The sequence below is a fragment of the Lytechinus variegatus genome, chromosome 11 (genome assembly GCF_018143015.1).
Source record: "Lytechinus variegatus isolate NC3 chromosome 11, Lvar_3.0, whole genome shotgun sequence".
Lineage (NCBI taxonomy): Eukaryota > Metazoa > Echinodermata > Echinoidea > Temnopleuroida > Toxopneustidae > Lytechinus > Lytechinus variegatus.
In genome coordinates, this window is record NC_054750.1 from 24,238,416 (window position 1) to 24,254,632 (window position 16,217).

At 38.4% G+C, this 16,217-nt stretch overlaps 1 protein-coding gene across 5 annotated transcripts in view; it reads left to right on the forward strand.

Moving 5' to 3' along the window:
* The window catches only part of LOC121423421, a 42,871-nt gene that overhangs the window by 5,274 nt on the left and 21,380 nt on the right, over nucleotides 1-16,217 (forward strand). For all 5 annotated transcript variants that reach the window (XM_041618753.1, XM_041618756.1, XM_041618755.1 and 2 more), the window contains exons 3-18: nucleotides 1,116-1,276; nucleotides 1,851-2,105; nucleotides 3,099-3,239; nucleotides 3,985-4,174; nucleotides 4,587-4,830; nucleotides 5,584-5,755; nucleotides 6,592-6,780; nucleotides 7,337-7,483; nucleotides 8,075-8,219; nucleotides 8,773-8,937; nucleotides 9,845-9,969; nucleotides 10,759-10,932; nucleotides 11,643-11,786; nucleotides 12,668-12,885; nucleotides 13,270-13,449; nucleotides 13,930-14,068. In XM_041618753.1, the coding sequence (XP_041474687.1) occupies nucleotides 1,116-1,276; nucleotides 1,851-2,105; nucleotides 3,099-3,239; nucleotides 3,985-4,174; nucleotides 4,587-4,830; nucleotides 5,584-5,755; nucleotides 6,592-6,780; nucleotides 7,337-7,483; nucleotides 8,075-8,219; nucleotides 8,773-8,937; nucleotides 9,845-9,969; nucleotides 10,759-10,932; nucleotides 11,643-11,786; nucleotides 12,668-12,885; nucleotides 13,270-13,449; nucleotides 13,930-14,068 (2,789 nt within the window). The remainder of the gene's footprint in view (nucleotides 1-1,115; nucleotides 1,277-1,850; nucleotides 2,106-3,098; nucleotides 3,240-3,984; nucleotides 4,175-4,586; nucleotides 4,831-5,583; nucleotides 5,756-6,591; nucleotides 6,781-7,336; nucleotides 7,484-8,074; nucleotides 8,220-8,772; nucleotides 8,938-9,844; nucleotides 9,970-10,758; nucleotides 10,933-11,642; nucleotides 11,787-12,667; nucleotides 12,886-13,269; nucleotides 13,450-13,929; nucleotides 14,069-16,217) is intronic.

The window sequence follows — 16,217 nt, forward strand, 5'->3', positions numbered from 1 at the left end:
TAATTGATGAAAAAAATACTTTAACAATATGTCAATTAAGACTACGCTCTATAAGATTATAGAATAGTTCAAGTGGCATAATGAAGCTTCGGCTCGGGGGGGGGGGGGGGGGCTTTCCTCGTGCCCTGCTATGCATTCACATCCAGAAAACCATTGAATGGAAAGGTTTCATTTCAGGCACCTGGGCTTTTTGGTGTCTTTTGAAAAAAAAGGATGCTTTTTCATCACAGGCACTATTATCAGCAATAAATTAGGGTTTTCCCTTCTAAACAACATTTAGGGATGCTAATTGTTAGGGACAGTACTGTTTACTCAGAGATGCCAAATTCAAAGACCAGCTATGCGTGAGATTTTCTGTGAATCTGAGTGAGATCACAGACATTGTGTACAAAGTATATGGGGATAGGCTGTGAGAGTTGCGTGAGACAGAGATATGAGGGGATGAACAAGAGTCCAAAATGCTTGAGTGAGTTGAGTCTCACGCATAATGCGTGAGACTTGGTAGCTCTGGTTTACTCTGGGCTCCTCAGGCACATTATTTATGAATTATCAAGTCTTTTTAGTGAGCCTATTCAATGTGGACTGTGTCCAGGAGGCCTTCAATGATTAAGAAAGGATACTTTGCTCGGGTATCACTCTTGATTTCAATGTTTATGCCACTTTAATAGTTCGGGTAAAGATGATCTTATCTGCAATTACCTTTGGGAAATGTATTAATTTAGCTATGTTGAGCATGCTTTAAATTCTTATGTACCTGTATGTTTTCTTGCTATTGCTTATGGGTGACCTTTATATATTTTCATTATGAACATGTTAATTTTAGCCTATTGGCTGTACATGTGTCCTGTATTGATTTTTATACTCAATAAACTATTGAATTCATTTGGAATAGAGGATTCTTAAAAAAGGCCCTTGAAGACTAGTAGCTGCAGTAAGGAGTAGCTACATACACACTCCTGTTTTAACATGGTCCAGCAACCCCTATCCCGTTACTGTTAAAACCAAACCCTTTTGTCAATGTACCAGAGATGTGTGTTGGTATGTTTTTGTAGTATGAATGAATCCGAAGAGATTGATTGTGAATTTTGTTATTTTATTTTTTCTATCCATTTCAGAAGATGAAGGGATGTTCAGATCCTTCAAGAGCTACTACTTTTCATATGCCGTGGACATTGACAGCAGAATCAATGGCTCCGACATTACCCAGTCTTCAACCGTCCGTATCGAAGCTACAGCCGTCATTGAAGGCCTCTCAGCCTGTGACAAGATGCTCATAGTAAGCAGTGCAACAAAAGTCGCAGTCCTTATGGGTTTTTGGCAGCTATCTTGTTTTAGGGGTTATCTGATTTTACCCCTCAAATTCTAAGCAGTTAAATAACATTTTGCAATGCATGCATGGACATCAAATACAGTTATTATAGATCTCTTTAGAAATCTGTCTTAAAATTTATTTTACATAATTCACAATAACCTATTGAGAGTTTATGTAGTTGGATATTGTCTAAACCAAAAATTCGGTGTAATAAACAATATGAATATACTGTAGACATCGTAAGATGTTTTGCCATGTATCTGTGAATCAAGGCTATGATAAATGTTAAGCTACATGTAGATGCTTATCGTGACTGGTATTGAATTGTTTGAAGGATGAGAACAAAGCCTTCATTGGTGATCTCTGCTACATGTTCATTGTTGTATTCTTATAAAGTATGCTTTACATTCTTTCATACAAAGAGTTTTACAAAAAAATCCCTTTTTTCCTACTAAGTTCAGCTTGTGAGTTCATATCCTTATGTGTTTGTCATTTCCTCATTTTTAACCCAAGTTTATGGTTGACTCTTCTTTTTCAGCTCAGTGATATCAGCATCCTTGAAAGGCAGTCCGATGGCGTCATGGTACCCGCGGAGACGGAATCAACCTTCGCCCTCAGTCTCAATGCCCATCCTCTGCGCTTCTCAATGGAGAGCAACGGCACCATCACCTCTGTCTGCCCTGAGGCCGGGGAAGAGATCTGGGCCCTCAATGTGAAGAGAGGATTCCTGTCTCACATGCAGACCAAGAGAACTACCTCAAACGATGTTCTATCCGTGGCTGGTGTCTTTGAGGTAAGCGTTAATGCATCTTTGCCTGGGCCAAAACTTAAGGAGTGGAATACTCTCAAAAGCTAGCTTGTAGGGGGAATTTGATGCACAAGGATGTTCACAAGCATAGGAAATGAATGAGGGTGCTGGTCGAGTTGATCTCATGACCGCATAAATCGCCTCTTAAGTTCTCCAAGTCGCATCTTTGGGGCAGCCACCTTTTCAAGAGCCTGTTAAAGATCTCCCATAAACAGTATCCAAGAAATAATTTAGAAAATCAGCATTCTGCACATAGCAGAATTGCGATGTTTGCATTTACTACATAAGTGCTTATTGCAAAGACAAATAGTGCATTAAATGAAAGAAATGGCCCTTTAATTCAACAATCACTGCAATAATGATGAAAAAAAATAGCCCCTAAAAATAAGAATGATTTCTTACCCTGGTGTTCACCCAGTAACATACGTTGTCTGTCATTCGGGATGGAATCAAGTCTTATGATCAGTTATTTGTGTATGCTCTTGTCTATTTTATCCATGGATTCTTATATCATTTAGAGTTAATATTATCTCACTTTTGTAGCCTGACATTGCCCCAAGCAGGCTAAGGAATGTATGTTCTTAAAAGACAAATATCTGTGCTACTGAGATGATGCTCTCAAGTCTTGATCCATCATCCACTCCCCATGATACCATGGGCAGTTTGTATTTCATATAGAATTTATACTATAGTGAGTAGGTGTCAAATTAAAATTATATTTAAAATGCAGTTGTAACATGACTTTCTACAACCAGTATATGCAATACACATTTCTAAAAACATGAAACTTATTCTTTCAACTTGCAGCTGAAAACACTGTTCTAGATCCTTAATCATATTCAGACTGATTAATTTTCAACATTCCATGTCCCCAATCGTCGCCAAATAATACACATATAGTCTGATAGAGCTGCAATTAATCTGGCATGTTATTGTTAAGATTTAATTTTGTACACTTCATCTTATCTCAATCTGCAGACTAGTGTCACTGGAACTTGCATGCCTGTGTACAGTCCAACAGGAGAGATGTCATTCATTAAGAGTAACGATTATCTGATGTGCAAGCACAGGACGAACCTTAACATGTTTGTGGATGCCGTGCCCGTCCATCTTCTTGCTGTAAGTATTCTCTATGTTAATTGAATGATGTGGGGAAGCATGTTACTTCTTGACAGGTATTGTTGGGAATTGATAATTGAGAGCACATGAGGTTTGTTCAGAAATGCAACTTGAATATTTGATCTGCTCCGACTTAGATTATCATTTACTGCCTATCCGAATTTTCTTGGCAATAACAGTCATGATGAATACCCCCCAAGATGTAGCAATTATGATATCATTTAATGAATCATTTGAGAGCTCAATGCTGTGTATAAGTAGCATATTGAGGGCACCAATAGTGCCCCTCTTCTAATTCCTAAAAACAGGGTGTTGATAACATCTTGTCCCTCAGATAGTATCTCGAATAATGACCACATTCTTTGGTGTTAGAGACATTCACAGGATTGAACTCATTGTACACATCTCATGCTGGCTGGCTCTAGGAAGCATTTCATCAACATCTGTCATGTGATCTAACAACTTTCTTTGATATTGATTGGCTGAGAAGAAGTGTTACCATGGTAACTGACATAAACAGACTTGGTGGGATAAAAATCCGACTGTCCTTTCATGAAACGCGACCCATGAGAGTGTCTTAATAGTTGATTTGTTAGTGATTTTTCACATATCAAGCTCCGTAAATACTTGCATCTGATTTGTTGAGAGCAGACTGGTCAATGAAAATAGCTGACGAGTTGTTTCATGCAACCCTCCCTTGATGATGCCAGTTCCGTTGATTTATCCCCCTTACCTTCATTTACAGCCTACTGCAAGCCCCCTGACAAGCAGGATGGAATGCGAGTACACGATGGACAGTCAGAGTATCAGTACCATAGAATGCCAGGAGACTCACACACTCAAGCCATTCGCTGAGTCAGAGTCCCATCCAGAAGTCAGTGTACGCACATCAATTGCCAAGATTGACGTCAGGCCGACGATCTCATCATCACTTGGTAAGTTGAGAAATGTGAATGCTGAATCTTTCTCTAGTATTTGTGAAGGAATTGGGAAGTCACTCAATAGCCTTGTTAGGACAAAACGCAAGACAGTTTGTGAGCAATGCTTCACAACTTTTTAAGGTACATGCATGATGCGACAAAAAATGGTAAGAGAGACAATCCTTTTGCCACAAGGGAGTGATGCTGTGGGACCATTCAAATTCTCTTTTTAAAAATGTGCAAAACATGATGCTATGAGTTGGTGATTTGCTATATAGCTTTGCATTTTTTTATATCTTCTTTATTTGACAATACTCAGAGACAGTAGTCACCTTTTTTTTTCTCAAGGTTGATTTAGCTGTCAGAGAAATGTAATAGATCCAATTAGCTCATCACACCATAACATCTTTGCTCCTGTGTCCCACAGGTAGCGAGTTTGCTCGTAGGACCAGTCTTCTCTATGAGAATCCAAGCCCAGTCTCTGAGGTAAGCAGTAGGGATGTCCGAAAGACTATCACCCAGATTTGCGATTCCATCACCAACGGCATCAGCCATGAGACTCCTGGACTCTTTGAAACCCTGACCAAGCAGTTCGGAGAACTGGACATGGACAACATGTACACTGTGATCAACAGACTCTTCAGAATCTGCCCTGAGACGGATGAAGTCATGTAAGTCGGTTGATGTCAGTGTCATGTCTGTAGTCGGTCAGTCATCCAGGTTTTAAATCCGGTTAAGTCCCCGACAACAGGGGTGGCTGGCTTTACTTTGCACTCACAGAGATCACCCCTCCCTCAACTCAAATGCAATGCAATTGAATGAATTGATGTGATAAGGTGGATCAATAAAGGGAGCCAGGAATAATCATTCATGAAGATTTTCCAAGTTGCGAAATTGGCCAGGGGGGGGTTCCCAATACACCTGAGAACTAAAGTAATATGATTGCTTGTTATAAAGCTTGAGTAGGTAGGACCTTTGCAAGACCACATTCATTTTACAAGAATGAATCCCTGGGGGAGCATTACATCAATATTCATTGTCCGAAAAGCTGTCTGACAGTCATGTTTTATGGAATTACCCATCAAAGATTTATTAGCCAATGGTCTAAATGGAACTACATCTGTCTTGCAGTTCTAAGTTTGTCTTTGTTGTGGCCTTGTCTGAATACAAGTTTGTCACATCAAAGGGTACAAGACAAAACAATTATTGTCCAAATGGAAAGTAGAGGAAATGATATGTGGGTTATTCTAAGTAGCATTTACGGCAAAGAATTATAAAAGTAGATGAGCTGTTGGGAGAAATCGGAATATTATAGTGTGAAGGCTGAGCCTGGCATATTTCAGACCAAGTGGAATAAGACCAAATAAGAATTCACTGTGAATGTATTATACTCGTGTTAAGTTTCTATGTTTGCATCCTTTCAGTAACATGGTGAAGGACGCTTTGACTGATTGCGACACCGAGCAGTGCGCTCAGGGATTCCACTCAATCATCAATTCCGAGAACTCGGCTGAAAACGAATTCTACCTCAGGAAGTGGTTCATGAAGCTCGTCTTTCACAAGAACCCTACCAAAAACATGATCAACATTGTCAAGGTATGCACCTGAATACGGGGCAAGCTATCTTCCGCTGTGTTGCATCAGATTTTCAAGATATTACAAGTCAGTTCTATGGAAATCCATCGGTGTCAAAATTTTTTCTACAGGATATATGCACAAAGTCCTTTGTAAACAAAGAGAAGCACGGTGATTTTTCCAGAAAACAATGAATACATGAATATACATCATAAATAGAAAATATTTTGAACAAACAAGCATAATAGAATTTGACATTGCCGGCCGTCCATAATTGTGATTGATCGGATCAATCGCAACTCTTTGTAAGACGGGGCCTTGGAATCACTTGCAATTTTTTTATTGATTGCTGGTCAGCTTTCCCAACTGAAAGTTTGGGTTAGTTCGCTGTTCCATCTATCAATTGCAAGTGTGCAGTTTGCCAAAAAGCAATCAATTGAAATTCCTGCAACCATTGGAAACTTTTCAATAAGGCCAACTCTCTTGAATGGCCGTTAGATACCACAATACATGTATGTTGTCTGACATTCTAAGATAGGCTACTGGTCAGATAGTGACCCACATGTGTCCCACATTGTGTATTCCTTTTGAGTGACGTTAATTGACCCAAGAACTTTGACCTTCCATCACTAAAGTGATTGATGAGTTTTGAAGAGAGATTTAGTTTTAAGACCAGAAATATGGACAGTTTTGATAATAATACATAGGATTTATAAAGTGTATTTCCCATCTAGATGGAAAGAAGGTATATTCTGATAGCATGAGGCAATCTTTCTTCTTTTGGATTTTTGTTGTGTTTTTAGATTCACTTTGTAAGTTATATATCGATTTCATGTGAATCAATTTACTTGTTTCAGCGCTATGTCCATGGAACCGAGGAGGTAAATCTCCCGGCTTACTACGCCCTCTCATCGATGATCCACCAATATTGTCGCATCTCGGACGACGACTGCTCCAGGGACCCTGATATCCAGCAGGCTGCCATGGTCTTTGAAGATAATCTCCATGAATCCTGTCTGCCAGAGAACGAAGAAGATGAAAATAGGGTATGTTCACCTGTCTCAGGTCATGTTTAATTTCAATTTCTTTTCCATTCTTAAAAAAACCCCAGCAGAAATATAACATAGTATTATTAATATAATAGATATGGAGGTTCCTCTAACAGCAAGTGGCTTGTAAATTTAATGGACACAACCTTGTACAATATTGAATACAAAGTTTTTCAGTTATCTTGATGCTATACTGACATAGCAACAAATACCATTGTCTGGATTACCCACTTGATCTTTGGACAATCATTCAGAAGTCTTTCGTTTGATACCCACAATCAATGAGTTTGTGAATTTCACGTAGTGGTGTTGCAATGTTCTGAGCAGACCAACATTTGTTTTTTTGTTTGATTAAGATGACGTTTCCTGTCACTTTACATTTCACTTTTGTGAAGTACTAAATATTGATTTTCAGGTGAATTTTTTTTTCTGGGCTTCATTTTTGTAGAAATATATCACAGACACGGGTCAAAAGCCCTTGCAGCTCAGATTTTGAAAGTCAATGTTGCTATTCCATTATTTTTTTCTCCAATATTTCATTTGTTGAATGTAGATACTGATGTCTGTCAGGGCCATTGGTAACATGGGTCTTATCCAAACCAAGAGCCTCCTCAACCGATGCAACAGGGACCAGAACTCTAACCAACTACGTGTTGCTTCTATCCAAGCTTACAGAAGAGCGTCTTGTGCTGATGTCCCTGTAAGCAATTCTTTTCTTTTCTTAAAACAACTCGGTCATACCCAGTGATGACCCTATTGTCATTTGGAAAATGAAAGGGCTATATTGTCAATTGATGTTATAAGAACTATTGTTTTTGTTTTATTACAATTTGTGTTTGGTATCATTTTCGTAATTGATATTGCCACATTACTAGTTTATTTGCTGGATGATGTTATGTAAAATGCTGTTTATTATCATTTTCTTACACAGAGGGTAGTTCTTTTCAAAGTTTGTTTCCATGTACGAGAGAACATCTACCGGAAGTTGTAGGAAATATTTTGATACATTGTTAATCTTCAAAAGTTTCAACACAGTTTCAGTGATAAAGTCTTGAATATATATCTTTACTAAGGATGGCGTAAACTTGCATTGTTCCATGTCAACTGCTCTTGCAGATACTGCTTGGATTGGAAATGCACTTCATCCTAAGCCAAACATAAACTAGAGCTTAATACCTTTTCTCCACCTTCTTCCTGATCCTGAAGTCGTCATGAAATCCTCAACTTGGAGTTTAATATTTTTGAAGATATCTAAATTCTTCATGCTTTGTTGTCTTCTCTTCATCTTCAGGTCGATCGTTTCATGCGTGTCTTCAGCACCGTCGATAACGACAGCGAGTTGAGGATTGCTGCCTACCGGGCCATCATCAGGTGTCCTTCAGAGGAGCTCCTTCAGGGCATTGCTAATGCCATGGCCGTGGAACCCACCAACCAAGGTAGGGTTGTAGAGCATTTCATAAAGGGTTGGTCCATACATGATTCAAGCAGATATCTGTTGTACTCTACTGAAATCCTTGTTGCAGATTGGTGCAGAGTAAAAAGGCAGGGGGGGGGGCCAAGACGATGTTAAAAGTTGTGTTTATGGTGGCAGGAGTGGGATTTATAGTCATTCTGGTCGATAAAGAAATAACTCAGAACCTTGACACGACTAATGAGATTTTTCAATTACTACTAAATCTATATTGTAGTTTGTTGGTGATCTAATTTGACTTATATTTGCATCAAAGTTCATGAATGTATCTTTTTAATTGGAAAGTTCCGAGGTAGGGAGATTCATGCCTCAATCTAGAAGAACTTCTTTTTTTAAATTTTATCATTGTTGTTTATTGGGGGGGGGGTAGTGTGACATGAACCAGGATTTCCTCAAGACCCGTCTCTACAACACAGAGGTAATGGTATTTGCATCTTATCCCAAATATGAACTGCGTTATAGAACTTACAGGCTGGACACAATATATGACCTTTGACCTTTTAATCTGTATCTTCCAGTGACCTGCTATGTATCCAGCCATCTTGCCAACCTGAGGAACTCCCAGGACCCCATGGTGCATGACCTCCAGTCTGCCCTCAGCCAGAGCCCCCTTGCCAATGTGACAAAGTGTGGCATGGACTACAGGAAGTTCTCCCACAACTACGGCCTTTCATACTTTGACGGTGAGTGCGAAGCCCCATGCATTTAATTGGGACATGTTGGGACCATTTCACAAGTCTGTAGATTAAGCAGGATTTTAAAAGTGACGGGTGACCATTACTTCAGCTGAATGAGCTAGATTTCTTGAACCAAATATTCTGTGTTTTATGATGTGTCACGTAATATAAATTTCATTTATTTCAATATTTGAAAGGAAAGTGATGAATAAAAGAATATATTTCTTATAGAAGGGGGTGAGGATTGATGTGATTTATGATTATCCCCTGCTGAAATAAAATAACTTTTCTTTTGCACCCGCAGGGGAAACAAATTATTTTCGGGAACTTATATCACATGACACATGGAGGATCTGTGACTTCACAATATCAAATTTTCAACAAGATTGTAGAAATGGTTATTCTTTAATGAAGTTTTATCAAGCCTTACCTATTTTTTCCTTCTCTTATTAAAAACAACTCATCAGCATGGTGAAGGTCCCCTTTAAAGGTAAATGCTAGTTTTGGTAACGATATCAAAATGAGTTCATACAGAATCCAATGAAATGACCACCAAAGTGTCTGTTTGTATAAATAAAACGCATGTGCCAAAGGATTCTGGAAGAAATTGTGTAATTGCTGAGAAATCAGCAAATAAGCACAGGATTCGGGTAGAGCGTCGGGCCCGACGCTCTAAGCAATAATTATACATTTTCCCACGTGCGCTTATCTGTGTTGGGGATCTTCGGTGTGAACATTTTTCAGCGTAGATTTCAAGATTTCACAAAGTTCAGTTAATGTAATTGTACCAGATCTAGATCCTCGATGATATACTGACAATTAAGCCTTGTTTTACAGACTTTCTCATGAAATCAGTGTTTAGTGCAACTACTGGAATTTCTCTTTAAACTGCATCTTGCATTCTATTTTGTAGATGAGAGTGGCAATGGCATCCATTTTGATGGTGATGTTGTCTTCTCCTCCGAGTCTTACCTCCCAAGGAGTGGCAGGTTGGCCATGAACGTGGACGTCTTCGGATACGGACTTGATCTCTTTGAGGTATATGATACACCAATTTGAAATTTTCACAGCTATGTGTATTGAATGAACATTATTGTTACTATGTAAGCTAACCCCCCCATTCAGTTGTGAATTTTATCTGAAGTATTCTCTTTGCTTATTGTATGTTTTGAACATTGCAGAAAAAATCACATCTGTATAAGGAAATGCTGCACATGAAAACATATGTAGAATTTAGAGATTAAGAAATTATGACGATGCTCTATATATATAAAAATTGTAAAAAATTGTCCTGAAAATTATTTGTTAATGCAGTACATTATGGATCAGGGTTGCCTTTTTGAGTCGAGGAATCTGGCCAAAACCATGATTTGAAGTGTTTTTGTCGGGAGATTGTCATTATCTTAAGGATCCTTTGATCGCTGTGTTGGTGAACAATGTTGAAATATAATTGAAAAAAATCATTTTACGTGCCATTTGAATTGGCCACTTCAAGTAAATGCATGAAATCCGAAAGAGACAAATTTCTAAGTATTCATGTTGACAGTGCATCGATAATATATAGCATACAGTCTACCTAGGTTATCTATTTTTCTATTCAAATGCGCATTATCCCAAAATTTTAGCCTGAGCTGCTGTTTTTAGCACTTGGTACATTTGAGGAATTAACCCTGCTGGGTACCCATTCACCTACTTGGGAAATTCCTTGTTAACAGAAAACTGTAGCTGAGATTTCAACTCGAAACCCTCGGATTGAAAGACAAGTGTTATAGCACTAGACCACTTAATATGACTAATATGCAATGGTATATTGGGTGTTCTCTTTAGTTGGATGCCAGGACGGAGGGATGGCAAGAAGCCCTGGAGTCCCTTATGGCACACAGCGATGAGGACCGTGATGCCGACATGATTGGATCGGTTCAGAGGATGTTCAAGAAACGCGCCAGGCGACAGAGGAGGGAAGGCATCAAGAATTCTGCTCTGAATAAGATCAGGAACCAGGTGATGAACAATTTCTATCTGGGTCAGCCTAGGGAATAAATGAGGACGATGGGCTACTTCCCCTGAAATCTCCCCGAAATGCATGCTTCAGGGTGACCAATATCTCTTGAGTCGCCCCAAGATCTGTTACAAACAATATTCAAAATTATTTACAAAATCAATATGCTAACTATGGCAGAATAATGATGTTTGCCTTTACTGTATATGCTTGATGCCCCTCCCCCCAAAGTAGCCCTTAAAATGAAAGAAATAGCCCTCAAAATTCTGCAATTGCCCCAATGGGAGAAAAAAAAGACAGCCTTTAAAAATTCAGATTATTTCCTTTCCTGATCTGGTTGATTCCACCACATACATTGAACATTCCTTTACTTCTTTAAAATGACCGTTACAAATGGTATTGCTCCAAATTCTCAAAGGTAGTTTTTGATCGGTGGTTTTAATCGTGGTGTATGTAGACTGCATGCATCTGGTTTTGTAAGTGTGTATAGTTCAATTGAAGTTTAATATCAAGATTTTGTACCTCTGTACTCTTACATGTATATCCTACTGGACTTTGCACACTCCAGTGTAATTCTTATGTATCATACACAAAAACATTGTATTTCCATTTTAAAGTTGTTTATTATTTACACTGTATTCTACATAAAAAATATACAATCATGATTATACTGGGTTCTTTACAATTAAATATTCATTGTTCACTCTAACAGTATGAATCAAACCATGACTTGGAGCATGAGGAGATCGAGCAAGCTTCGTTGGCAATGAAGGTCTTTGGTAATGACGTCTTCTACAAGGACCGTGATGACTTTGAGCGTATGGCTGAGAAGTTCAGCAGGGAAAACATCATGCAGGTAAGGATCTAAACATGGTATATATTATAATATTTGACTGATAGGGTGTGTAATATAACATTCTTCTGACTGCCAGAGTCCTCTTTCCTGACGGGAAATGAAGAGAATTGAAGATACATGAATGTGGTATATAATATGTATTAATGAATGATGGGGTGGGCAACATAGCATACGTGACTGTAAGTTATATTTTCCTGTTGGCCCAAGATTGCAAAGGAGGATGGTTGAAGATTGGTATATATTGAGTATTATTGACTAATAGGTTGTGAAATATAACATTCTTTTGACCGTCAGAGTTATATTTTTGTGATGGATTAATAAAGGGAGTGGAAGATATGTAAACATGATATTTTGTATTAATGAATGATAGGGTGTGGAAATTAATTGTTGCACCGGCTCTAGCCAGTGGAGACTTATGAAAAAATCCCAGTTTCAAACTGACCTTTTTATGCATAGATTTTCTAGCAGAATGGTGTAATCAATAACTTATGCCAGAGTTAATACCAGAATTGCTTTTGACCCATCAAATTTTCAATTTCAGTAGCTTATATCATGAGACAAATTCTTCAAATTTGAGTTGTCTTCTTTGAGACCTTAAAGACATCAAAACAGTGTGAAATTGGAGAATATTTACCTTTTAAGTATTCAGCGAAAGCATTCATTATTTCATTGAAAGTAATACTTGCATAAGTTTAGCATATCTGACATGCTCCCTCAAATCCAATTTTGCAGAGAAGGCAAAAAGGAGTTTCTTGAAAAAAACCCCCAAACTTTTAGCCCTGACTTTTAAATTTTCATCAAACAACCTTCTAAATCTCGGTTCCAAAGGGCTAACCTTCATTAAACATACATTCCTATTTCCAATTGTTAACTGCCCACAGATCATCGCATCCCTGACCACGCACAGGACCCATGAATACAGTCTGAACAAGAACTTCAAGGCATCCAAGGTGTCCATCCCGACAATGGCTGGTATGCCTCTAGAGGTCAACATCCAAGGAGCATTCAACAGCATCCTGAAGGCATCAGGGAAGCTGGACGTCCTGGGCATGGTGGCCAGTCCAAGGACACTGGCTATCAAGGGAGTTTTTGAGCCAAGGTAAGCCATTTCACTTGCTATATCTTGCTAATCTAAAATATGTTGCTTTATGTTGGATACTTATATTGATATTGTATACACAATACAACATCCATTTTTTTTATAATTATGAGAGTGCAGGCGATGTATTATCATAATCAAGTAATATCATCATGATGTTTAAGATCGATTGTTTTGACAGCCGATCCCGGTAAACATTCAAACTAAGCTGAAAGAGTATTGATAAATCATTCAATGTGCAATTTAGGATCATGAATTTCGCTCAAGTTCATCTTGACAGTACCATCTAATGGACACAATATTTCCAATTTATTGATAGTTTATTGACTAGTGTTGTACGCAGAATGGATACTTGAATATTTTCCTGAACTTGATTTGTTTTAGTGCGGCCATTGAGGTGAGCAGTAACATGATGGTGGATGCCCATTGCGCCCGTAGCGGTCTGTCTCACAAGGTCAACATGGCCACATCCCTCAGCTTCGGAGGCAGCCTGTCCTTCGAGGATGGTATGCTCAAGGTCAAGGTCGACGCTCCACCAAGACGAGAGACCGTCATCAAGGCATCGTAAGTATTTACAGAGGATAGGAAGAAGTCACAGTTCTTAGAATATCATATCTCATCTGTTGGATGAAGATAATGGGAATTGATCCGAAATCATTTATAGTAATATCTTTTTGATAAATTACTTAAATAAACACAATCATAATTAAACCTGAAATAAAGTTATATGGTAATTATAAGAATGATAAAGATTGATTTGTTGATTACATAATAGATAGACATCTTTCTATGCACTTTACATAGTAAGACATAAATACATTAATATTTTATGGAATTAAAACTAGAACTATTAGTAAGAATTCCAAAACTGATATTGAGTGTAGGAATTACTGATTCAAGATGAAAGTAAAACATGGGATAATTGAATCAAAGTTAGGCCTTAGACATTTTAAACACCATTTTTGGGAGAAATTTAAACCAGCGGGAACATGTCAGATTAGCATCTTTGCATATGATTACATTTTTTTTTCTTTTTTTTGCCAGATCCTCCCTGTCCTTCATGCAGGGTAATGATCAACTGGTTGCCGTATCTGAGCCAGAAATCTCCATGGATGAACCTTTTGCCAATCCAAGATACTCTCTTCATATAACTGGAACCAGACCAGCTGCACCCTTCTCTCTGGTGAGAATCTGCTTCTTTATAGCCTCCTTATACCCCCTTCATAAACCTGCTATTAGCCGCATAATTTGGTCGTAAAATCGGAGGACCAGAGTTATCCGCATTATTCTGATGCTGCTATTATCCGCATAAGAGCAGCATAGGGACCAGATTTTTACTTTATGAACACATTTCCAAATAATGCGGATAATTGCCATGGTGCGGTCACAAGGTCACCCTTTTCCAACACCACCGCATCAGAGGGGGCGTGTCCAGTTGTCATGACGATTATCCTCCTTTTTCAGGACGGGCGCTCGTAGAAATAGTGCGGATTGTTTTCAGAGTTTGTGAACGCAATTTTTATTGAATTATCCGCATTACTCTTTGGCGGCTAATTGGAGGATGGGTTTATGAAAAGGGTTTTACTTTTTTTTTTACCTTACACACAGAAGCAGTGACACTACACATTTATTTCTTATTAAATTGTCACATTTTGATAATGACCACGTCCAGCTCAATGAAAAGTATAGGAAGTACACTTTCAATTGATTAACCCTATCTAGGCCGGGGGGGGGGGGCCTCGGAGGCCTCCCCCTCAACGAATCGCGCGATATTTTCGCCGTGCGAGATTTTTTTACCGCGCCGCTAGCTGAATTTTTACGTTCAAGTCTTGCGCAACTTTTGAGACCAATTTTGCGTCACCCGGGTACGTGGTTCCGAAATTACGCAACATTATGTAAGTGCATGTCAGACCGAAAATTGCTCAAAAACGTGATTTCGTGTACAAAGTCAATGCAAATTGTGTTTCCAACCAAAATTCATAAATGTATGATTATTTTTAGTTTTGCTAGTCTAAATGTATTAATTTTATGCTTTTTATGATCACAGAAGAGTCCCCAAAAAATTTCATTGAAAAAACAATGAAAAACAAAAGGTCAAAAAAACAATGTAATACATAAGAAAATGATTTGATATCACAATTTTTTTCCTGTACACTTGCTAATGACACCACAAAGAGTTTCTATACCAAAAATTAGTAGATTTGGAGCTTTATTTAGGGAGTTAGAGGAAAAAGTATGATTTCGCATACTAATTACGCATAAATTAGCATAATCACTTAATAGCGATTTGCATGAAATAAATTTCTATACAATCTTGTAGATTATGTCCCAGGCAACCCGCGTGCCAATTTTCGGCGCGGTCGACGGCCGACATCCCGGCCATAGGAACTCCCAAAATACCCCGGCCTAGATAGGGTTAAAGTAGTTAAATGCCTTTAATCTCAATCTTTGGTTGGAATATTTAATGGTCTCACTTGATTCCTTAGATATTTTACTACCGTGTAATAAAAAAAAAGAAGTAAATCATCCCCCTGCTTACCAAACTCTTTAAACACTTATATCTAAAAAAAATGTTAATTTGTCTCTTGAGTATGGTTCACAGTGATGAAATTCTCATATGATGATTTTCTGTTACCAATGGGGCAGATGGGGCTACATGTACCATTGGTATTTCAACTTTCCATTCATGACAGTTTGGTAGTATGACAGAAGTCTAGCTTATCGTCACCTACATATATAGGCTTTTCTGACTCATCCTGGAGTATTGAACTGTAATATTGTCAGTAATTGTCATGATCATATATCAGGAGCACATGGTGAAAAAACAAAAAAGCAAATTAGACATTAATGGGTTCATGGTGGCTCAAATTATGGGATCTCGGGGTGTTTCTCAAGGATTTAAGGATTGTGGCTTGGAGTTGTTCTGCCATTTCGTTTTGCTTGCGGTACATAGTGCATCGCCACTTTGGTAAGATCAATCACACTGGATGCACACGACCATGTATCCATCAATTAGGTTACATGTATGTGCTTAATATCATGTGCGCATTGGCACATAAAGCATGACTCTCAGTCAACCTTAAAGTCTTTGTGAAACACCCCCTAGGAATATTCCTGGCTGAGATAAAGAATCTCAACTATATTTCCATTGCCCACCACTAGAGTACTGAAGTGATGACATCACAAAAAACCTTTTTTAGCATTTCTGTGTTTTTGATACCATATTTTTGTAGAGCATGATGAAAAACCCCCACTACCAAAATTGGTGGGAATCGGTCCACGGGGGCCTTAGATATGACCTCATGAATACATAATTAGCCCCACTGAAGTCA